The sequence below is a fragment of the Carcharodon carcharias genome, chromosome 11, assembly GCF_017639515.1.
Source record: "Carcharodon carcharias isolate sCarCar2 chromosome 11, sCarCar2.pri, whole genome shotgun sequence".
In the NCBI taxonomy this organism is placed as follows: Eukaryota; Metazoa; Chordata; class Chondrichthyes; order Lamniformes; family Lamnidae; genus Carcharodon; species Carcharodon carcharias.
In genome coordinates this window covers 95,636,704-95,661,392 of record NC_054477.1, presented here as the reverse complement: position 1 = coordinate 95,661,392, position 24,689 = coordinate 95,636,704, and the positions used below count along the sequence as shown (strand labels likewise).

The 24,689-nt window shown below is 42.4% G+C and overlaps 1 protein-coding gene across 3 annotated transcripts in view; it reads left to right on the top strand.

Moving 5' to 3' along the window:
* Positions 1-24,689, top strand: part of mtmr2 (myotubularin related protein 2) — a 109,506-nt gene that overhangs the window by 8,272 nt on the left and 76,545 nt on the right. For all 3 annotated transcript variants that reach the window (XR_005944418.1, XM_041198898.1, XM_041198897.1), the window contains exon 2: positions 4,571-4,664. Coding sequence is in view for 2 of the 3 variants with exons in the window: in XM_041198898.1 (XP_041054832.1) it covers positions 4,571-4,664 (94 nt within the window). In the remaining variant the exon portion in view is untranslated. The remainder of the gene's footprint in view (positions 1-4,570; positions 4,665-24,689) is intronic.

Here is a 24,689-nt window from a genome sequence, read left to right as displayed (position 1 = left end):
CCTGAAATTCATATACCACATTACTCATTTGTGTGATAGGCAGAACGTCCTGTTAGTGGCGAATACCACTCATGTTGCTACTGCATAGTAGCAGTGTGAAACAGCTTCACTTGTTGCCCAAATTTTTGAGATACCTTACCCTTCCAGGGTAATCTGAGGTAAACTGTGCACTTTTCGGGACTGAAAGTGAAAGCCTTAGCCCATTCATGAGTTTGTGTGATATAAGGTGCAAAATGATCTGATCAGGCTAGCCATTATCCCGCAAGATGTCTTTGGTGTGCCTTATTTCAGCATCAAGCTTGCATGGTGAGCAAATGGCTTGGACCCTATTTACGAAGTTGCCGATAAGGCCAACCTTATAGCGTGTGGAACTGTAAGAACCCCAACATGTGTATTGACCAGTGAAGGTAAGCTTGCAGAAGACCGGAGCAACCTTGTAAATAAGGCCCAAGACATCATGCATTCAGAAATTTTCTCTTTGTTACAGACAGGCGGGAGGTTAATTTAACAGCACTAATTTCTCCTTTCACCACCATCCATAAACAGATGTTTTGATTTGTTTCCCACTTTATAAACGGTGGCATATTTCTCAACACCTTTGGTTTTTGAGATCCAATGTTTTATTAATAACTCCACAGCAAATTTGAGATAGGATGAACTAAAGGGTTAGTTTATTGCACACATTCAAAATGCAAAAGGAAGGTCGCAACATTGCTTCCACACTTGGGATAGATAAAAGAAGGTTTTACCGTACAGAGACCACAGAGAAAATAAATATTGGTTCACCTGAGTTCTGGTGTCCAGAATCAAAGTCCAATGAGGTATTCCTTCACAGAGGTCAGCAGGTTGGAAACTGATGCTGGATAACTTACTTTACCAGTGGTGTTGACTTCACACAATGAGATAGGTGTGCAAAGATTAATCAGTCTTGTAAGTGATGGTACAGAATTTCTAACAGAAGCAGTGTAGATGGGGCCAGGTATTACACCTGTGCAGAGCTCCTTGCCTATGAGGCTGCTAGTTAGATGGTAAACAGCAGCCTGAGCTTTTCAGCTCAACAAGGCAATATTACTTGTTCCACATACCAGTGGGCCATGTCACATGACTCCCACCTTTCCACCATCTTTGACAAAGGGTGTGTATCCATTGTCTGCGTTCCAGAGACTTAAATGCCTTAGCCATTGGGAATGGAAGGGGAAGTTGCGGGGCCTTTGCCTTAGCAGAGAATCCATCCCCTTCTGGCCAGCCTGGGTTATTAAATGCAGATGGACTTTGTATAGCTCCCTTTGAAGTTAGGCTGTACAGTCCACAGGGGTCATTAGTGCTCCTCAGAGATAACAAGGACCGAGTTTTCCCAAAACTGTCAAGTAGCTTCTTTTGTTTCGGGGTTATACACAGACATAGGTTCAGACATTTTAAAGGTCTTGGTTCAATTTCAAAATTTTAGAGTATAAAATAAAAATATACAGTGTGAGGTCTTAAATCCTCATGACCTTGGAGAAAAAAAATTTTTTTTTATGTGATCTGATGAAGGAAGAACAGGAGGTAAAGAAGTATGCATTCATCCTCTCATTCACACTTGCATATCAGACACACAACAATCAGGGGCAATGGCAGTTTCCCACTGTATTTTTTTTGCGGTTTAAATCTGGGTTAGTGCGTCAGCCAGGACATAGTCCTGTCCTGGAACGTGGAATGATTAGGTGACTTGGGAAGATTCAAATCTGTCTTCGTGGGAAGCCTGGTTGGGGCTGTATTTCCGAATTTTCCTCTGTTAGGGATCAGGTATAAGCAAAGCCATTGGGTTCAGAACACTGCCTGTCCAACTCCTGATTAAATGCCCTCCAAAGGGTCTGGTAATTTTACAGGGTAGTTTGCACACAGGCTGAGTAAGGGTCCAGCCATTCTGGACCAGCTTCAGGGGAATGCAGGTATCTCACTCTGAAAACCAGGTCCTTTAATCATAGGGTTGATTGGCTCTGGTCCAGCTTAGCTCCTCCCTGTCCACCTTGGTAACCTGTGGATTCAGTTGTTCAAACCCAGGGACTGTGGTTATGCTGATTGTCAAGAGATTGATGTGTTTTAATGGGACTTTGCTTTCTTTCGGGGATCCCAGTTTAGTGCCTGGCTCAGGTGCTAGCACCTCTCGGGTGTTCCAGTTACTGTTGCTAGGTGCTATGGGTTGGCACGGCTTCAGGTGGGCAATCTGCTCCTGAATGATAGGAAGACTGCCTTCTGTAAGGAGCCTTTCCTGCATCCGTACCAGCTAGGGCTACAGTAGCCTGTAGGTTGTTACATTGAATCATTTTAAATGCAGTGGGCAGCCCTGTCAGGTGGGTGGGTATGGGATCCAATCTGGTTAGAATCTCTCCAGTCAGTTGGGTGGCAGGTTGTAGGTCTTTTGGAACAGTACTGCCCTTTGGTGGAGGCTCAGTTCTTGCTGTACCTCCCTCTGGCTTTTCAACTAAGTGAGGCATCACCCTCACTCTTTCTGGGCCAATTCGGGAATATTCCTGGCCCCCGCTTAAATCTGCCATAAAGCCGCTGGCAAGACCAATCAGTAGCTTCTTAGCTGATGCCTTTAGATTGGGAGTGGATGTTCTCCTAACTTGTTCCCTGTCCCTTACAACGCCAGTGCCCCCAAGTGGATGTGCAGCTCCAGGTACACTCCCTTGCAGCATTTCAACTGGAGGAGGCATCTCACTCCCTATCTGCTCGTTGGTTTGGCAACTCCCTTTGTCCCTGTTTAAGTTTGGAAAGAAGATTTCTGCAAGCCATGCTTCAGGTAATTCCTTAAACTTAGTCTTTTGTGGTTTACTAACTTGCCTGCCTTCAGGCTCTTCAACTATTTTGGGCATTTCCTTCACTCTCTCTTTCCCTGCCCTGGATCATCACTGGTCCCTGTATAATTCTAGGATATTCTAAGAGTCTATTTTAATTTCTGTTGGTCCTTCCTGGATCTCTTTTAATTTTACCTGGCTTGGCTTTGGCCTTGTTACATTCAAGCAGCCCTCACTCAATGGTTATGGGTTTTGTTTCACCCTTCTGGGCCTTCTGTACTCCTGCAGATTTCTGCTGGCTGACATTGACCTATTTTCCTTTGTTGGCTAACACTTTGCTGCCAGCCAAATCGTTTCTGAGGAGGAAATCAATTCCTGCTACTGGTAGTTCAGGGACAATTGGGCCTGAAACAAGGTCACGCTCTAGGTGGACCCTATAGAGGGTGCAAACACAGATCCTCCTCCCAGTTCATTTGTCAGTGCTTTGGCCTTCAGGGAGGACTCGGGGTGGTGGGGATGCGGTTGGTATAGGTTTATGTTTCCCTCTAACATTAAGGACTGGGTGGCCCTTGTGTCCTGGAGCAATATAATGGACTTGCTCACATTTTGGGACGGTTAGACGGAACACTGTTCCTGAAATGACAAAACTTCGGAAGCTCTCTGAGGTTGGCCAGCTCAGACAAGCACAGCCCCTCGCCCTCCAAGGGAAAGGTTTCTGCTCTGCCACACTACCCACTGGGGCATCCTTTGGGGATGACTTACGTGGAGCCATTAGGCTTTCCTCACAATTTCCAGCACTCTGGTCTGGAATGGTCTATTTTATTACAAAGGGAACATACCAGTTTCTGGGTGTTCTCCTTTGGGCAGCAGTAGGACTCCTAGCAGTCATTTTTGCCTTGCCTCTGGAATTCAGCTCTATTGGCCATGTTTGGGTCAAGGTTGTAATGAGCTCTGGCGCTGAGTGGTCCTGATGGAACCAAAACTGAGCATTAGTGAACAATTTAGTGGTGAGTAAATTCTGCTTGATAGCGCTCCTTCAACTCTTGGCTGATTGAGAATAGGTTTATTGGATGGTAATAGTCTGGGCTGGATTTGTTCTTGTGGGCTTGATACATATGGACAATTTTCCACATTGGGTAGATGCCAGTGTTTTTGATGTACTGTGACAGCTTGTTTAGAAGCACAGCTATTTCTGGAGTTTGTCTTCACTAGGGATGTTGTTAGGTGCTGTAGTCTTTGTTAGATCCTCTGTGAATAGGCCTTTCTTGATATCACATGGAATTAATTGAATTGGGTGAAGACTGGTTTCTGTAATGGTGAGGTCCTCGGGCAGAGAAGGAGCAGGCACTTCTGAATAAAGATGGTTGACAATGCCTCAGCTTTGTATTTTTCTCTCACATGCTGGGCTGCACCAACATTGAAGATGTTCATGGGACCTTCTCCACCCACTCATTGCTTAATTGCCCCTGACCATTTGTCGCTGGATGTGGAAGGACTGCAGAACTTGATCGTTCGCTAAATAAATGAATTGTGAATCTTTGGTTATACTTTTGCTTAGCTTTGTCTAATAGCATGCTGCTTCTACAATTCGGCTTGCACGTAATTTTGAGACAGTTGATCACAGGTGAGTCTAAATTGAAGACTGTTACAATGTACTGTAGTTGCAGTGCATGTCATTGAATTGAGGTCAGTTGGAACTGAGGATTAATTTACACAAGTGAATGATACTATATGAACTTAGACACCTCAGTGTAAATTTGCACTTTAATTTTTGCCCTTTCCTTCCATAGTATCACCTCATCTGTCTCTGAGCAAACTGTGTACAAGACTACTGCAGTTATGTCCTCTGATTCTATTTCTTCAGATTTTTCAACAGATTTCAGGGTAGGTAACTGTGCCTTAAAAGTTTTCCTTTGCCATTGTGATTGATAAATTCATGTACGTGCCAACAAAATTGTCCTAAATGCTCGATGAAATGTTATTTGTAGTGGCCTAGCAGTTAAGTGATCACAATTCATTTGGAGCATTTAATAAAGAACCACATAATTTTATTATTGTTCAGTACTGTCTGCATGGTTAGTGAGTGTCTTTTGAGAATTTAGATGTCATGACTATGTCCTCTAAGAGTTGTACAGGATTAATGCCAAATCAAATACTTTTAAATATGTAGCTATTTTTTCTAGATTCTGCATGATTTAGTTGTGGGTGCCCTCTTTTCATGCTTTTGCTGGTGAAATATGTATGCAAAATCCTTTGTTCAAAGAATATTAATTCGGTGTTCCATGCTGCGGCATTAAATGAGATTTGTAATGGTTGATTAGGCTCAGTGATATACTATCAGGAAACCATTTCTATGTATAGGCCTAAGGATATGTATAGCAAATATATAGAAAAAATTGTGTTAAGATCTGAACAAAATAGCATTTTTTTGTACACAATTGCAACCCAAATTAACATGTAGAGTTTGATGTTTAGAACTACTCATTAATTGTGAAGTGTTTTGGGAAATGTACAGTAGTTGTTTTTCACCTTGCATAGTTCAGAAGCTAGAGGCTTTGAGATAAAATAGTCTTGAAGGTTGTATATGTACTACTGCTACTAGCCGTCAACTTCCTTTTATCTTTTTTATAGGTAAGTAGCTATAATCCAAAGCAAGTGCAAGTATTGATAGTCCCTTTCAAAGTACAGTACTTGTATACTTGTTGACTAATAAATTGGATTGTACTTTCAGTCTGCAGCTCCTGATAGCACATGGTCTTACTGTTAGCCTTGAGAGATAAATGTAACATTTTCTTATATAAATGTAATACTTTTAAAGGAGGGGAAAAATAATACATCCAGTTACGTTTGACTGGATTTTATTGCACAAACCACTGTGGTAGTATGTGACCCCAGCCTGATTGCTTGCAAAATCAGTGGTGTTTGCCAAGGCTAGGAAGAAGACTTGGTTCCTGTTGACAGTTGTGAAAATTGTGACGTTTACTTGATGTTTGTTTCAATTTACAGAGTGATCTCGTTATCCTAGATGCAGGTTAATATTTTTTGAATACATATTCTTCTGGACAAAATGCTTCTACTTTCTATTTGCACTTGTAAAGGCCCATTTAAAAAAAATACTGTTATTGGATGGTGAGTTGCTATGGCCTAAATCACCTTGTCTCTGAATTGTCAGAAACTGGACATACGAATGAAGATGTGCGTCAGGCCCTAGTGAAGTCCTGACGCATTGACGTCTGTGGGAATTGCCAGGGAAGTTTGAACTTCCTGCTTCCCTGGACCCCCTGCTTGTGTCTCTGAGCTAGGGTCAGGTACTTCGGACAATTCCTCAGTATTTATCTAGTTACTCAGGGTATGTTAGACAGAAAAGAACCTGATCTTAACACCTGGGTAGGTATATAACTGATAGCCTAATCACCCCCATCCCCTAACCTGATCTTTCCCGACTACCAACTACTCCCCTGACTTCTCCCCCGCCTGACCTCTGACTAACCCCCTGAGCCCACCTGCCTGCCACCTTCCCATACAGCAGTGAGTGCTGTAAAAAGGGGACATTTCCTGTCTTAACCCCAACTTCACTCTTCTGCAATGGAGCTCTCTGAGGGATGCTCTGCTCACTATTCCTGGGAAAGCCAGGTTCGGAAGATCCAGTGCGAAATGCGGAGCAGCGTTGTGTTGGGGCAGAGTTCAAGCAGAGTGGCGGTCCGATAATGATTGCTGCTCCTCAGAACATCCGGGTCTGTTTCTCATTATGTTTTTTGGCGGTGGGGGGTAGTGGGCAGACTTACACTTTTCTGTTGGACCAGTTTGGTCTTCAAGGAAGATTCTAACCTACATGGCATCGGTATACCTAATTTGACTGAAGTGTAGATAATAGAACACTTCTTAGGTGTTTGCATTAAGCAGCCATAATTTCTAGTGCTGACAAATCTCATATTTACTTTAAGTCTTGAAATAAGAATAAGATGCTTTACTTCTGGGACCTGCATTTGAATTCAGGCTAAACTAATGGGTGAAAAATAAAAATTCTGCATGCTTTACGGGTTCAATCTGAAATATATTCAGGATGGTTCCTTGGTTGGAGTTAATCCATATTTATTTCAAGGCGTAAAGCAATGATCAGGATTTTGCTGAGTGGTGAAGGAATGGAATTGAGTTGGAGCAGAAATCTTGACTTTTTTTTTCCTGTTTCCGAAGCCAGATCCGGAGGCCAATTGCAGTGCAGGCCACCCTCGGTATGACGTTTTCATTCCCCACAGTGATCATCCTTAAATTTAGCAAAGCTTTATGCCATTGCAGTTAAAGAGCGCCCTGGCTTGTCCAGTGCAATATAACAAGTGGTGCACTTAATCACTGAGCTTCAAAGTTAAAATGAAACGGCACATTTAAATTTGGCTTCTGAGAAATTTAGTTCACAGTAGTTAGCTCTTAATTTGTTTGCGATGGAAAGAGTTCTGAAGAAAACTGAGAGTCATTAAATTTGGATGAAAAAATAGTACCTAGACGTCTAACATCACATCTGATCAGATGTTGAAACATCTGGGGAGGTGCTGACATAGTGGTAATCTCATTGGACTAGTAATCCAGCAGCCCAGGCTAATGCTCTGGGGAGACATGGTTCAAATCCCACCAATGCAGCTGGTGGAATTTAAATCCAATTATTAAATCTAGAATTTAAAGCTCGTCTCAGTAATGGTGACCATAAAGCCTTAAATCTGAAACTTAAAGCTCGTCTTAGCAATGGTGGCCATGAAGCCAGATGGGTCTAAACCCACCTGGTTCACTAATGCCCTTCAGGGAAGGAAATCTGCCGTCCTTACCTGGTTTGGCCTAAATATGTCTCTAGAGCCACAGCATTTTAAATGCCTTTTAAATGCCCTCTGAAATGGCCTAGCAAGCCAGACAGTTGTAATAAGCCACTACAAAGCCTTACAAATGGAATGAAACCAGACAGAGTACCAGAAACAACAATAGCAAATCCAGTCCTTTCGACCGTGCACAGTCCTCCTGACTAACATCTGGGGGCTTGTGCCAAAATTGGGACAGAATCTTGACTGGTTTTCTTTCCCATTTACTGGTCCCACATACCAGTAAAGCAACAGCTTGACATAGTCATACTTGCAGAATCACACTTTACAATGTCTCAGACTCCACTATCACCATCCCTGCCCCACAGGCAGGACAGGCCCAGTAGAGGTGGCAGCACAGTGGTATACAATGGGGGAGGGAGTTGCCCTGAGTGTCCCCAACATTGACTCCAGACTCCATGAAGCCTCATGGCATCAGGTAAAATATGGGCAAGGAAACCTCCTCCTGATTGATTACCAGCTACCACTCCTACACCTGCCCCTCCCTGGTGCCACCCCCTCAGCTGATGAATCAGTACTCCTCCACGTTGAAAACCAATTGGAAGAAGCATTGAGGGTGGCAAGGGCACATAACATACTCTGAGTGGGAGACTTCAATATCCATCACCAAGAGTGGCTCGGTAGCATGACTGAGCTGGCTGAGTTCTAAAGGACAAAGCTGCTAGACTGGGTTTTCAGCAGGTGGTGAAGGAACAAGCAAGAAGGAAAAACCTATTTGACTTTGCCCTTACCAATCTACCTGTCGCAGATACATCTGTCATTGACAGTAGAAGAACAGTAGATTGGTAGGAGTGACCACCGCATAGTCGTTGTGGAGATGAAGTCCAGCCTTCACATTAAGAATAGCCTCTATTGTGTTGTGTGACACTACCACTGTGCTAAATGGGATAGATTTTGAATGGATCTAGCAACTCATGGGCATCCATGAGGCACTGTAGGCCATCAGCAGCAGCAGAATTATATTCAGCCGCAATTTGTAATCTCATGACCTGGCATAGTCCCCAGTCTGCCACTATCATCGAGTCAGGGGATCAATCCTGGTTCAATGAAGAGTGCAGGAAGGCATGCCAGGAGCAGTACCAGGCATACCTAAAAATGAGGCGTCAATCTGGTGAAGAGACAACACAGGACTGATTGCATGCCAAATAGTGATAGACAGCTAAGTGATCCCACTACCAGCGGATCGTCTCTAATCTCTGCAGTCCTGCCACATCCAGTCATGAATGGCGGTGGACAATCAAACAACTAACAGGAGAACAAAGCTCCACAAATATCCCCATCCTCAATGATGGGGAAGCCAAGCACATCAGTGCAAAAGACAAGACATTTGGAACCATCTTCAGCCAGTAGTGCCGGGTGGGTGATCCATCTCAACCTCCTCAGGAGGCTATGATATCAGGGAACAACTGAAGGCACTGGATACTGCAAAGACTATGGACCCTGACAATATTTTGACAATCGTACTGAAGACTTGTGCTCCAGAACTAGCTTCCCCCCTGACCGAACTGTTCCAGGATAACTACAACACTGGTACCTACCCAGCAATATGGAAAATTGCCCAGATATATCCTGTCCACAACAAGCATAACATATCCACCCTGGCCAATTATCGCCCCTTTAATCTACTTTCGATCATCAGCAGTGTTTTGTGCTGGCAAGCTGGGTTATCAAATGCAAATTGCCCTTGTACACCTCTCTTTGAAGTTGGGCTGTGCAGTCCCCAGGTGATCGTTAGTGGTTCCTCGAAGATAACAAGGTGTGAGTTTTCCCGAAGCTGCATAAGGGCTTCTTTTGTTCTGGGGTCACAGACTGACATAGATTCAGCTATTTTAAGGATCTTGCTCAGCCAAGGCCCAGTTTAATTTTAGAAATAGCGTATAATATATGTATGTATATTATATGTGTGTATATATTTATATATATATTATAGAAATGAAAAATATACAGTAAGATCTTAGTGCCTTACACGAACTATCTGCCCTTGACATTCAGTGGCATTACCATCACTGAGTCTCCCATTATCAACATCCTGGAGGTGACCGTTGACCAGAATTTGAACTGGACCAGCCATATAAATACTGTAGCTACAAGAGCAGGTCAGTGGGTGGAAATTCTGCAAAAAGTAACTCCCTTCCTGGCTCTCCAAAATCTGTCCACCATCTTCAAGGCACAAGTTAGGAGTGTGATGGAATATTCTGCACTTGCCTGGATGAGTCAACACTCAAGAAGGTTGACACCATCTAGGACTTTTTTTTTAAGCATTGACTGGTGTGACTCAGGAGTATTGGCATGGCAGCCTCTGCTACATTTGCTGCAGAGAAAAATGATGGGCCGGGAAGATGCAAGATTCACTGGCCTCTATTTGGATTCTCTTCTCGACCAACTGACCTTTCAGTTTCTGCTTGCCTCTTCAAATGTGCTTCTAGTCAGCCTCTAGAGGTCATGGCTGTTGGTGACTGTCTCCCAATTTTCAATGTCCATTATCGTTATATCTCGCTTGCAGGTATCCTTATGGCGAAGGTCTGGATATCCACGAGGCCATGAGCCAGTGGCCAGTTCACTGTACAGAAGGCATTTGGGTGTACGGCCACCTGATCTGATGAATACAGCTGAGCCATCACAGATGTCGTTGGTTTAACAATGAGTGTATGCTGATGGAATTAGCATGCTCCAGGACCTCTGGAGACCTCTTCTTGCCACTAGATGCTAAGGATATGTCTGAATCAGTGAAGGTGGAAACTGTTCAGCCTTTCCTCCTGCCAAGATGTCATCACTGGAGAGAAGTGTGCTGTGGATGCGGGGTTGGTCGACATGCAGTTTGGTGTTCTCAGTCAGGTTGCTGTTGTTCCACACTCTCTTGCTTAGCTTGGATGTAACAGCTGCAGCTTTTACGATGCTTGTGTTGATTTCAGCATGGAGTGACAGATTTTTGGCGATTGTAGAGCCTAGGTAGTTGAAGCTATGAACAACCTCCAATATTACATTGACAGTTCTGATAGATTGCAGTATGACAATGCCCTGCAACTTGGTATTTGCTTTTCTGATGCAAATGGTTAAACCAAACTCTTTACAGGCATGAGAGAGTTTGTCCATTTGCCGCTGAAGGCGTTCCTCAGTGTAGAATGCTATTGCGGCATCGTCAGTATAAAGCAACTCTGATGAGGACTTGGTGCACTTTTGTCTTAGATCTCAGGTAAGCAATGTTGAACAGATTTCCATCAGTTCTGGAATATAAGTAGACACCCTTTGTAGATGACCTGAAGGCACATGACAGCAGGAAAGAAAAGAATATGCCAGAGTGTCAGTTCTGGAAAACAACCCTGATTCACCCCACTGTGGATCTCAAAGAGTTCCAATGTTGCCGTGTCATAGATCACCTTACTCATCATGTCATGGAAAGAGGAGATCACATTGAGCAGCTTCAGCAGGCAGACAATTTTATCCCAGCGGCCTAAATAGATTGTGTCTGCTCACGTGGTCGAATATCTTGGTGAGATCGATGAAGGCAATATAGAGTGGTCGCCTTTGTTCTTGGCATTCCTCTTGCAGCTGCTGGACTGAGGAGATCTGTTAATTTTCCAGTTCTGAAACCACACTGGGATTCCAGATAGATGCATTTATCCAAGATCTACAGTCTGAGAAAGGCAACACTGGCAAATACTTTTCCCATGATGCTCAGCAGGGTGTTGCATCATTAGTTGTTGTGGTTGCCCGTGTTTTTGAACAGGCACACATCTTTGAATCTCTCTCATCCTGGGGCACTCACTCCCCTCTCTAGCAGAGATAGAAAAGTTTGTGCAGTTGTTGCAGGAGTGCGGGTTTCCTGTGCTTGATGCATTTGGAACTTTGCTCATGGCGAGTGAGTTAATAGCTTTGCTAAGCTCCTCCATTGTGCGTTCGACATTTGGCTCTGCCATGATGAGCAGGCTCTCTATAATATCTAGAACTCCCTCTGTGACCATGTTCTCCTGGCAGTGTTTCATCCATCTCTGCAACTGTAAATGATTTGGAGGAAAATGTAACTGGGCTAATTAGTAAGTTTGCAGATGACACTAAGGTTGGAGGAGTTGCAGATAGTGAAGGGGATTGTCAAAGGGTACAATGGGATATAGATCGGTTGGAGACTTGAGCGGAGAAATGGCGGATGGAGTTTAATCTGGACAAATACGAAGTAGTGTATTTTGGAAGGTCTAATACAGGTAGGAATTATAAAGTAAATGGCAGAACCCTTAATTGCATCAACACGCAGAGGGATCTGGGTGTACAGGTCTACAGGTCACTGAAAGTGGCAACGCAGGTGGATAAGGTAGTCAGGAAGGCATATGGCATGCTTGCCTTCATCAGCAGGTGTATTGGGTATAAAAGTTGAGAAGTCATGCTGCAGCTGTATAGAATCTTGGTTAGGCCATACTTGGAATATTGCGTGCAATTTTGGTCACCACATTACCAGAAGGATATGGAGACGTTGGAGAAGGTGCAGAGGAGGTTTACCAGGATGCTGCCTGGTCTGGAGGTTATTAGCTATGAGGAGAGATTGGAGAAACTTGGATTGTTCTCACTGGAGTGATGGAGATTGAGGGTGACTTGATAGAAATCTACAAAATTATGAGTGGCATGGACAGAATAGATAGTCAGAAGCTTTATCCCAGGGTGGAAGAGTCAATTAGTAGGGGATATAGATTTAAGGTGAGAGGAGAAAACTATAGAGGAGATGTGCGGGGCAAGTTTTTTACGCAGAGGGTAGTGAGTGTCTGGAATTCGCTGCCAGAGGAGGTGGTGGAAACAGGTACGATAGTCGTGTTTAAGAGGCAGCTTGACAAATACATGAATAGGATGGGAATAGAGGGATACAGACCCCGGAAGTGCAAAATGTTTTAGTTTGACAGGCAATATGATCGGCGCAGGCTTGGAGGGCCGAAGGGCCTGTTCCTGTGCTGCACTTTTCTTTGCTCTTTTGTTCTTTGTTTATTGCAGTTGGTGATGATCTTCTGCCTTTGTTTACATTGGAGCTATTTTCTTTGCGGATGGACCTATTGCCTCCTTGATCCTTTTATACAAGCCCTTAGCATTCTCTGTCGAAGGACATCAGGATATTCAGGCATAGTTGTAATCAGTAGTCGTTGGCACACTGCCTAGCAGTCTTTTGGACTTTGAGTGGCTCTTTGTGCATTCAGTGTCTTCTCTCCCTTGGATCCCTGTTGTAGTTAATGAGAGCTTGACTTTAATTACAGGTTCCATCACAATGATATTAGCATTTATATGGTTATTAACATCAAACCAGTCAGCAATATTCCACCCTTGCTTCTCATATGTTGAGAGTGCGCTTTTGTGGATGGTGTCTTGGAATGGGTGTGGATCACAAGACTTGGCCCTCCTACCTTGGACATCATAGCCTGGGAAAGATAAATAATAATGAGCAGAGACTACTTGAGTTTTACTGCTACTATGAGCTTTGTGTAACTCAACCTTCTTTCAGAACAAACCATGCCACGAAGTGTCCTGGAGAACCAAGATCAGCACATTGGCACCATCTGGACCTTATTACCAGACATGACTCTCACAACAACATTCTCAACATACGCAGCTACCACAGTGCTGACTGTGATACAGATCACTCCCTGGCGTGCACCAGGTTTAAGATCCAACTCCTGAACCTTTTTATTTGAAGCAGAAATACCATTTTCATATCAGTGTCAAACATACTAGTGCCTACCCAGATAAAAACCCAACAGTCTTGATTGAACAGGTGCTTTCCGGCATGATGACAGCACAGAAATGAAATTATTCAGCTACCTATCGTAGAATAAAAACTACATGAAATAATGGGGCAAAACCTACATGACTCATCTCATCGAGCCTAATGATTAAGTCACAAATGTATAGTTATATTTTAAATCCTTTGTGTATAATGCTTATGCATAGGTGGACAAAAATGAAATTTCACATCCTATTCCAACATAAGACTAGAAACATTGATGGTATGCAATTGCACCAAATCATGCAATACCAGTACATTCCACATTTGCAGGACTAAGCATATGTTTAACAATAATGCTCCATTGCCAAAATGAGAAGGAGCACACATGAAAATAAAATAAGGACCAGAACATAATAATGGATGGCACTTATTGTGTAAAATCCAAATGCCTTCAGTTCAGAAATAGTTAATTATTGACTTGAAGTGGATTCTACTTCAATATTTAAAAATTTATTTGTTCATGGGGTGTGGGTATCGCTGACTAGGCCAGTATTTATTGCCCATCCCTAATTGCCCTTGAGAAGGTAGTGGTGAACTGCCTTCTTCAACTGCTGCAGTCCATGTGGTGTTGGTACACCCACAGTGCTGTTGGAGAAAGAGTTCCAGGATTTTGACCCAGTGACACTGAAGGAACGGCTATGTATTTCCAAGTCAGGATGGTGAGTGGCTTGAAAGGGATAGTGGTGTTCCCAAGTGTCTGCTGCCCTTGCCCTTCTAACTGGTAGCTTTAGTGGGTTTGGAAGGTGCTGTCTAAGGAGGCATGGTGAGTTCCTCCAGTGCATCTTGCAGATGGTACACACTGTCGCCACTATGTGTCGGTGGTAGGATGTGAATGTTCCTGGATGGGATGCCAATCAAGCAGGCTGTTTGTCCTGGATGGTGTCAAGCTTCTTGAGTATTGTTGGAGCTACACTCATCCAGGCAAGTGGGAAGTGTTCCGTCACAGCCCTGACTTGTGCCTTGTAGATGATGGACAGGTTTTGGGGAGTCAGGAGGTGAGTTACTCAACACAGGATTCCTAAGCTCTGAGCTGCTCTTGTAGCCACAGCTTTTATATGGTTAGTTCAGTTTAGTTTCTGGAAAATGATAAACCCCAGGATGTTGATGGTCGGGTATTCAGCGATAGTAATGCCATTGAATGTCGAGGGGCGATGATTAGATTGTCTCTTATTGGAGATGGTCATTGCCTAGCACTTGTGTGGGACGAATGTTACTTGCCATTTGTCAGCCCAAGCTTGGATATTGTCCAGGTCTTGCTGCATTTGGACATGGTTCTAGAACCAGGGGACATAGATTCAAGATAAGTAGCAGAAGGTGTAGTGGGGACATGAGGAAGAACTTTTTTACGCAGAGGGTAGTGGGAATCTGGAATTCGCTGCCCAAGTTGGTGGTAGAGGCAGAAACTCTAAACTCTTTTAAAAAGTACCTGGATCTGCACCTTAAGTGCAGTAAAGTGCAGGGATTATGGGCCGGGTGCAGGAAGGTGGGATTAAAAAGGGCACCTGGGTGTCCTCGGGCTGGCATGGACAAGATGGGCCGAATGGCCTCCTTCTGTGCTGTAACTTTTCTATGGTTCTATGGTCTGATTCAGTATCTGCGGAGTCACGAATGGTGCTGAACATGAAGCAGCTGAAGATGGATAGGACTAGGACACTACTCTGAGGAACTCCTGCTCACTAATGATAAAAACAAAAAAACTGCGGATGCTGGAAATCCAAAACAAAAACAGAATTACCTGGAAAAACTCAGCAGGTCTAAAGAACACCTGCGGTCTGTCTGCAAGAATGACCCAAACCTCCCTGTCGCTTGCCATTTTAACACTCCACCCTGCTCTCTTGCCCACATGTCTGTCCTTGGCTTGCTGCATTGTTCCAGTGAAGCCCAACGCAAACTGGAGGAACAGCACCTCATCTTCCGACTAGGGACTTTACAGCCTTCCGGACTGAATATTGAATTCAACAACTTTAGGTCGTGAGCTCCCTCCCCCATCCCCACCCCCTTTCTGTTTCCCCCTTCCTTTTTTTTCCAATAAATTATAAAGATTTTCCTTTTCCCACCTATTTCCATTATTAAAAAAAAATAAAAAAAAAACCCCACTAGAGCTATACCTTGAGTGCCCTACCATCCATTCTTAATTAGCACATTCGTTTAGATAATATCACCAACTTTAACTTTAACACCTATGTGTTCTATTGTACTATTGTCGTTGACATCTTTTGATGATCTGCTTCTATCACTGCTTGTTTGTCCCTACAACCACACCCCCCCCACCTCTCTCTCTCTCTCTATCTCTCTGCCCCCCACACACATCTTAAACCAGCTTATATTTCAACTCTTTCTTGGACTCGAACTCAAGTTCTGTTGAAGGGTCATGAGGACTCGAAACGTCAACTCTTTTCTTCTCCGCTGATGCTGCCAGACCTGCTGAGTTTTTCCAGGTTATTCTGTTTTTGTCCTGCTCACTAATGTCCTGGAACTGAGATTCTTGACCTGCAGCAACCATTTACAATTTCTCATTTACAGTAAGTGAGTGAGAGAGAAACAGCGTGGTCATTTACAATGAGAGAGTGTGAGAGAAACAGCATGGTCATTTACAGGGAGCAAGTGCAAGAGGAGTGGGGCCTTTAACAGTGAGAGACTGAGAGAAGAGTGTGAGACCATTAAAGAACGTGAGAGGGAAAAGAGCATGGAGAGCAGTAGATTGGTGAGCAGGATTGGTGAGTATTTCTAGTCTAAAGTAAAAGTAAGGTCTTAAGTTTGTGTTTAGATTTCTAGACTTCTTTTTCTCTTATACTTAACAAGCTTAAAGATAGCTTGTAACGTACAAGATCGATACTGGTGTGTATGATTAAATAATAGTGTAAAGAGTGGAGATACTAGAGTAATTAATACATTGAATAAAATGCGATAGCGATGGCTGGATGGGTAATGTGTTGCTGCTGCAGCATGTGGGAGCTGCTGGACACCAAGGTGATCCAGAGCGAACACACCAAGTTTTGAGCACATCACTGCACCAAGTGTTTGCAGCTCAAGGAACTTCAGACCTGAGTTAAGGAGCTGGAGTCTGAGTTGCAGACATTGCGCCACATCAGGGAAGGGGAGAGCTACCTGGACACTTTGCTCCAGAAGGTGGTCACACCTCTCAGATTAAGTAATTCAAATTTGGTCTGTGATCAGGGACAAGAGGGTGTGACTAAGTGAAGCAGATATGGCGACTTGGGGGTAGTGTTTGAGGAGCCTCGGTCCCAGCAACTGTCTAACAGTTACAAGGTTCTTGCAAGCTGTGTGGATGAGAGCGGGGACTGACCTTGGCATTGTGGTATAGGGAGCCATTCAAGTGGGGGGAGGAAATGGGAGCGTAATAGTGGTAGGGACAGTATAACTAGGGAGATAGATGATGTTCTCTGCAGCCGTGAACGAGTCCCGAAGGCTGTGTTGCCTGCCTGGTGCCAGGGTTAAGGACATCTCCTCAGGGCTGGAGAGGAACTTGGAGTGGGAGGCGAGGGATCCAGTTGTCGTTGTCTATGTTGGTATAAACAACATTGAAAGGACCAGAAAGGAGGTTCTGCTGAAAAAATTTGAACAGTTAGGAGCTAAATTAAAAAGCAGAACCTCCAAGGTAATAATCTCGGGATTGCCTCCTGAGCCACGAACAAACTGACATAGGGTAAATAAAGTCAAAGGTTAGAGTTTGGTTTGGGAGGATGCGTTTCAGTTCATGGGGCACTGGCACCAGTACTGAGGTAAGAGGGAGCTCTTCCGGTGGGACGGGTTTCACTTGAGCATGCTGGGACCATTATCTTGGCGAACCGAATAACTAGGGCTGTAGAGAGGGCTTTAAACTAAATAAAATGGTGGGGGGGGGGGGAAGGGTTCTGGAAAGGGGATACGTAGGCTTACAAAGCGAAAGGATATGGCAGCCTTGCAGGTCAGCTATCTAGGTGATGATAACCAGAGTGTGACAGGAAGGGACAGAGTATATAAACATAAAAAAACACAGCAAATAGGGTCAAAGGGGGAAAAGTTGGTAAAAAGGCAAAATTAATGGCCCTTTACTTGAATGCATGTAGTATTCGGAACAAAATAAATGAATGGCACAAATAGAGATTAATGGGTATGATTTTATAGCCATTATGGAGACGTGATTACAAGGAGATCAAAGCTGGGAACTAAATATTCAGGGGTATGTGACTTTTTGCAAGGACAGGCAGGAAGGAAAGGGTGGTGGGATAGCTTTGTTAGTACGAGATGGAATAAGTGTGATAGCAAGAAAGGATCTTGGATCGGAAGATGTAGAATCCAAATGAGTGGAGGTAAGAAATAACAAGGGGAAGAAGACACTGGTGGGAGTAGTTTATAGGCTCCTGACAGTAGCTGTACTGTAGGACAGAAAATCTATCTTGAGATAATGAGGGCATGTAAAAAAAGCAGTACATTAATCATAGGTTACTTTAATCTTCATGTAGATTGGGAAAATCAAAATGGCAGAGGTAGACACGAGCAAGAATTCATGGAGCGTATTCAGGACAGTTTCTTAGAACAGTATGTTGTGAATCCAACCAGGGATCAGGCTGTTTTGGATCTGGTAATGTGTAATGAGGCAGGTTTAATAAATGATTTCAGTAAAGGATCCCCTAGGAAACAGTGACCATAATATGGTAGAATTTAGCATTCAGTTTGAGAGTGAGAAACTTGAGTTGGAAACAACTGTGCTAAACTTAAATAAGGGTAATTTCAATGGAATGAGGGCAGAGTTGGCTGGAGTGAACTGGGAAAGCAGTAATCTTCCAAGAATCCTTAGATTCTAGAAAAGTCCCAGAGGATTGGAGAATGGCCAATAAAACACCCTTATTCAAAAAGGGAGGGAGACAAAAAACAGGTAACTATAGGCCAGTTAGCTTAACATCTGTCATTGGGAAAATGTTAGATTCTATTATAAAGGATGTAATAGCAGAGCATTTAGAAATACATGTAATCAAGCAGAGTCAGCATGGCTTCATGAAGGGGAAATCATGCCTAACAAATTTATTATTTCTTTGAGGAGGTAACAAGCAGAATAGATAAAGGGGAACCAGTAGATGTAATATATTTGGATTTCCAAAAGGTGTTCGAAAAGGTACCGTACATGAGGCTACTTAATAAGAGTCCATGGTGTTGGGGGTAGTATGGATAGAGGATTGGCTGACCAATAGAAGACAGAGAGTTGGGATGGGGGGGAGGAGGGGGGGCATTTTCGGGACGGCAACCTGTAACTCGTGGAGTGCCACAGGGATCAGTACTTGGGTCTCAATTGTTTACAATATATATTAATGACTTAGATGAGGGAAGTGAATGTACTATCGCCAAATTTGTGAATGACACAAAAATAGGTGGGAAGGCAAGTGGTGAGGATGACACAGAGTCTACAGAGGGATATAGACAGGTTAAGTGATTGGGCAAAACTTGGCAGATGGAATATAATGTGGGAAAATGTGAGATTATGCACTTTGGCAGGAAGAACAGAGGAGCTGAGTATTATTTAAATGGAGAAAGACTGCAGAAGGCTGCAGCACAGGGATTTGGGAGTCCTTGTGCATGAATCCCAAAAAGCTAACATACAAGTTCAACAGATAATAGGGAAGGCAAAAGGAATGTTGGCCTCTATTTCAAAGGATGGAGTATAAAAATAGGGAAGTCTTGCTAAAATTATACAAGGCACTAGTGAGACCACACCTAGAATACTGTGAACAATTTTGGTCCCCTTATCTAAGGAAAGATATACTGGCATTGGAGGCAGTCCAGAGAAGGTTCACTAGGTTGATCCCAGGTATGGAGGGATTTTCTTATGAGGAGAGGTTGAGTAGACTGGGCCTGTACTCATTGGAATTTGAAAGAATGAAAGGCGACCTTATTGAAACATTCTTAGGGGGGCTTAACAGGGTAGATGCTGAGAGGTTGTTTCCCCTTGTGGGAGAGTCTAGGACCAGAGGGCATAATCTTAGAGTAAGGGGGCACCCATTTAAAACAGAGATGAAGAACTTCTTCTCTGAGTGTAGTCAATCTGTGGAATCCTTTACCGCAGAGGGCTATAGAGGCTGGGTTGTTAAGTATATTCAAGGCTGAGATAGACAGATTTTTAATCAGTCAGGGAATCAACGGTTATGGGGAAAAGGCAGGAAAGTGGAGTTGAGGATTATCAGATGAGCCATGATCTCATTGAATGACGGAGCAGACTTGATGGGCTGAATGACCTACTTCAGCTCCTATGTCTTATGGTCACAACCATCTTCCTTTGTGCTAGGTATGACTCCAACCAGCGAAGAGTATTCCCATTGACCCCGATTTTGCTAGGGCTCCTTGATGCCACATTCGGTCAAATGTTGCCTTGATGTCCAGGGCAATCAGTCTCACCTCATCTATATATCATAATCCTATACTGTATGTAAATTATCTAGTTGAATGTAAAGCACCAGTAATTGTAAATATATATTTTATGCTATTTTGAATGCAAGGCTTTATAAGCTGGTTGTTTTAAACAGTCTCTTTTAATTCAAGATAAAAGGGGGTAGTGGAGAGAGACATGTGAACTTCTACTAGTGCTGCTCGGCAATAAGTCCATGGGGACCGGCGGCCTAGGTTAAGTCTTAGCCTTATTAAAAGCTAGGTGCAAATCTTTAACACCTGGAGATGAAGGAAAAAGTAGCTAGTCTGGTTGTTGCCAGACTTGGAAAGGGAGAAAGATGTTGCTTTGTGTGCAAAGAAGGGAAGCTACAGCTGTGGAATCAGGATGCTTGGGTGAGTTGCTTTTCTATTTAGAAAAAATGAACTTACAGAGACTTAAGAACCAAGGAGTCCTCAAAATGGATCTTGCAACTGGAAGTCCATTTGACTATACTCAGATTGAATGAAGGGGACTTAGTTTAAATAGGACACTGGAAGACACCCTGAAATGCCAGGGAGAAGAGAGCCTGCTGAAATGCCAGGAGGGATTTGGCCTTCAATCCACTAGGCTACATTTATGCTGAGAGCATGCTGTAATGTATTAACACAGCATGGGATTTTCAGTTGTGTTAAAGTTTCTAAGGGGTACCTTTTCCATAGTTTAATGCAGCAGTTGCCCACTAAATAGTATTTAGCCAATGTTAATTTAAGTGTTTGTTGCCGTAAAAATCTTAAAACAGGAGGTCTTGGTGTGTTAAAAACAAAAAAACTGCGGATGCTGGAAATCCAAAACAAAAACAGAATTACCTGGAAAAACTCAGCAGGTCTGGCAGCATCGGCGGAGAAGAAAAGAGTTGACGTTTCGAGTCCTCATGACCCTTCGACAGAACTTGAGTTCGGTCTTGGTGTGTGATCCTTTAGTCGGTCACTGGGAATTCAAATTTCTTTTAAAAAGTTATCGGCCTCCACTGGGATTGCAACAATATATGTAAACTAGCCCTTGTGCTAGCCATATATTTCCTGTGTCCCCTTTTCATAAAATTTAAGTATCTATTTTCCTTTCGGAAGTGAAGGTTTCCATTTCAGATTTTCCAACCATTGGCAATGAATGGGCAGAAACTGCATACCAGTTCATTTTGTTGGCTAGTGACTTGGTTTCTAATTTGCACTGAAGTCAAATTATCTTTGTCCATCAGTACTTCAAGAAAAGTTGGATTAATTTGCCAATTCTCAGCAGGTAGGTGAACTGATACTGCAGTGTCTTAGCCAAATCTTTGATTCACGCTTCCTGCTGGGGAATACATCATTGTTTTATTTAGTACCCTTGCAGTCAGAAAAGGAGAAAAAAATAATGAACTTATCAGTCTAATTTGGATTTCAAAACTTTTTCAGAAGTTGGTTGTGATTCTGACATTCATTTCTTATAGAATGTTCTAAATTGGTGCTGTTGTGTTAAGCATTGTATTACTTGGGCTTTGTTAATTACTTTTTCAAAGTCCTGAATGTTACTCTCTGCAGTTGTGATAATCTGGGAAGGCCATTGTTAAACTGCTAGTTCACCACAAATTTGTGTAGTGGATAGTACGATTAAGTCTTCTATTTGTTCTGTATATAAGTATTCAGTTGGTACGTTATTTGTGTTGGATCTGGGAGTTTATGCAGCTGTCATCAACTTGTGCTAATAGTGATTTAGGAGTGTTTGCTACATTTTGTGGAGGCATATTTTTGACCAAGTTTCCTTGTGAGTGGCATCATTTAATCTGCCTCGTTTTATCCAGTGCTGTTGCTCAGCTCTCCTTTCCTTTATCCCGACTAAAATTATGGCCCATTTTAGTTATATGTCAAAGACCAATTATTGCTAGAATTTCTGTGAAATGAGCATTTTTTCCTGCAGTCCAATTGAGTTGTCTTAATGTCACCAGATCTAATATTTCGTGGGCTCTTTTACATGGGGCTTGTGCAAAATGGATTTGAACTAGATTACAGTAAAATTTGTGGCAGTATATAAAAATCTTCAAAAAAAATTGTTGGAATGTGGCACAATAACAGAAGGTTAACTGTCATCCAGATTGTTTGGCTTGGTTCTTTTTGCTGCATCTTGCTCATTATAGAAGAGGGGGAAGAATTTAACAGTGAGTTTATGAAGCTGTGATCAGTGATGTTCCATGGGGGTCACTCATGATAAAAGGATTATAAGCATAATGCCTGAATTTGTTGCTGATATTAAACTGTTGCCAAGAAATTTAATATTGAAATAGATTAATGGAACCTTTGCACTTGAAGGGATGAGAGGCAAAGAATGTCCAATATTGATTGCTGTAAAGTCATACTTTTATTTTTGCACAAATATCTATGATTACACAGAGATCTAATCTAGCTGTAGTTAACTAGACATTGAAATACTGACTGAGGCAGCAATTGAAAAGATAAACTTAAATTCAAGAAGCACAATCTAAAATAGATCAATAAGATCCACATAAAATTTATTTTAGTCACTTCTTCCAAACATAAAGGCCCAAAGAAGTACTGTAATAGTGTATTCTGCCCTTTTAATTTCTCTGTAAATCTTGTGTATGGTAAATCACACACTATATGTGCCATACTGATGGGTTAATTTATGTAATCAGTACTGATTCATTGAAAAATAGATCAGGAATGATCATATTTTTAAAAAAACATTAATTTATTTTGAGTTAATCAAATTGTTTATTTTTTTAAGTCATTAGATAGTGATTATAGTATGATAAGTCTGACTTGGGAAGATAACACAAGAACATAAAACTCTAGTATGAAACTCCAGTGGTATGTGGGCCAGGTTTAGTAAAAGACATGCAAACCTGTGGAGGATAAATATAGGACTTTCAAAAACACTAAGTGGAACAAGTAGATACACAAGAACAACAATGTCAAAGTAAATAGAAATGCTCCAAAATGGTAGAAAAGAAAAATTAGAAAGACCCGGGTTACTTTTGCAAAGTTGGTGACAAACAGATGACATGTACAAGAAGGCTGCTTGCTACCATCACCTTGGAACAACTCAGAATGGATAAACCACAGATGTCCCAAGAATGAATATGATACAAAAAAAATTATGCAAAAATTGAACTTTAATGAAGAGCTTAATGAGAATTACAGATTAATTTTTGAAATTGGGGAAGAGGAATACATGTTTTACTGTGTTTACTGTTATTAATCTGTCTTTTAAATTAAACCACTTGATTCAGAACTTAAGGCTCAATTTGGTTAGAGTATGTACAGTCTGTCATAGGAAAATTCAGACAATGGCATGTAATGCATTCCAGAGTACACAGTAAGGGATCTATATTATTTCTAGGCCTTACTATTGTTTAGCCAGATATTGGGCAGAAAAGACTTAGATTGTTGGAATGATGAGCTCCTCTTGCAGGAAGTGAAGTTATGGCCGAGAAAAGTATGGATTCTCCCATTGTATATCAATTCATTTTGTTGGCCAGTGGGATGTCATTAGATCCTGGGGGCTTTATCATAGAAAGCTGCTTTATGACCTTTGTGACTTCTGCTTGAGAAGTATCAAGAACAAGATCTTCTGAAGTGTATTGCTGTGCAAGTGACTCAATGGTATCATTGCAAACTGTGAATTGTTGGTTTAGGAGATTGCTGAAGTGCTCTGTCCAATGAAAGAGAAATCTCGTGCCTATTTGTTAGGAGCTGACTGTTGGTTTTGGGGCCATGGACTGCTTGCAGACTGTTATGTGCAGCCTTCAGGTTGTTTTTATCAGCAGCCGCTTGAAGCATGTGTTTGCGCGATGGTATCTGGCGTTCCTTGCTGGTGATTTTTTGTCAGGTATGTAAGATCTGCGAATGTTGCATACTTCATCTAGAAATGTGCCTATCTCTTGATCATTGTTGTTGAATCACATTGTTGTTGAATCAGTATTGGTGCTTCTGTTAACAAATACTAGGAACTTGGATGCCATGCTGTATTTCATGAAGCTTTAATGGCAGTATTGTCTTGCAAGATATCAGCATTTGCTATGGTTGGTTTGTTTTTGAGTTCTTGTCTCTTGGCCTTGTCTTTAAGAACAGTTACATCAAGCTTTCTTTGTGGCTTGACTCTGTCCTGAAGCACCTTAGATTTCATCTTCAAAGACACAACCCTCCTGACAAGCCAAAGGTCAGGCCAGCATTCAGCATCTCTAAGGGAGTGAGTGGAGCACATGCCCTTGAGACCTCTCTGTCGTACAAAATGTAGTCCATCATGTGCCAGTGTTTGGATCTAGGGTGCATCTATGTTTTCACTTTTTTTGCTTGCTGAAAGACCCTGTTTATGATGGTTAATTCAAACTCATTGCACTTCGAGAGAAGGAAATAGCCATTGGAGTTTGCTCTGCCAATACCGTGGTGTCCTAGTACTCCAAGAAAATACCCAGCATACAAATCTACATCGGAATAAATTTCAGTAAAGCTGTTCCAATCTAGAATATGGGGATATCCCCATATCTGAAACATTCCTAATTGGTGTAGGGAGGCCATACAAAGTACCTGGACTTCCAACAGGTCTTTAATTTAAGTTCTATATACCACATGCCGCAGCTGGCCTTGGGTGAGCCACAATTACCTCGAGGCTCGAGGTATATGTTGGTAAGGTTTAGGTTGGTAAGGCCATTGTTTCCGGCGTTTGCCACAAACTCTGTACCCGGTTAATTGAAATTCTCTGGTTAAGGTTATGATTTGTTGTCCTGTTTTACAGTCTTTTTTTTAAACAGGATCTACTATAATGATCAATAATTATCATCTTCCCTTTGCTATCCATGACCTTTGTCTGAAACTGTGTATGCCAAGAACACCTAATTATTTCTTCCTGAGGATTTTTTTACCCCTCCAGTT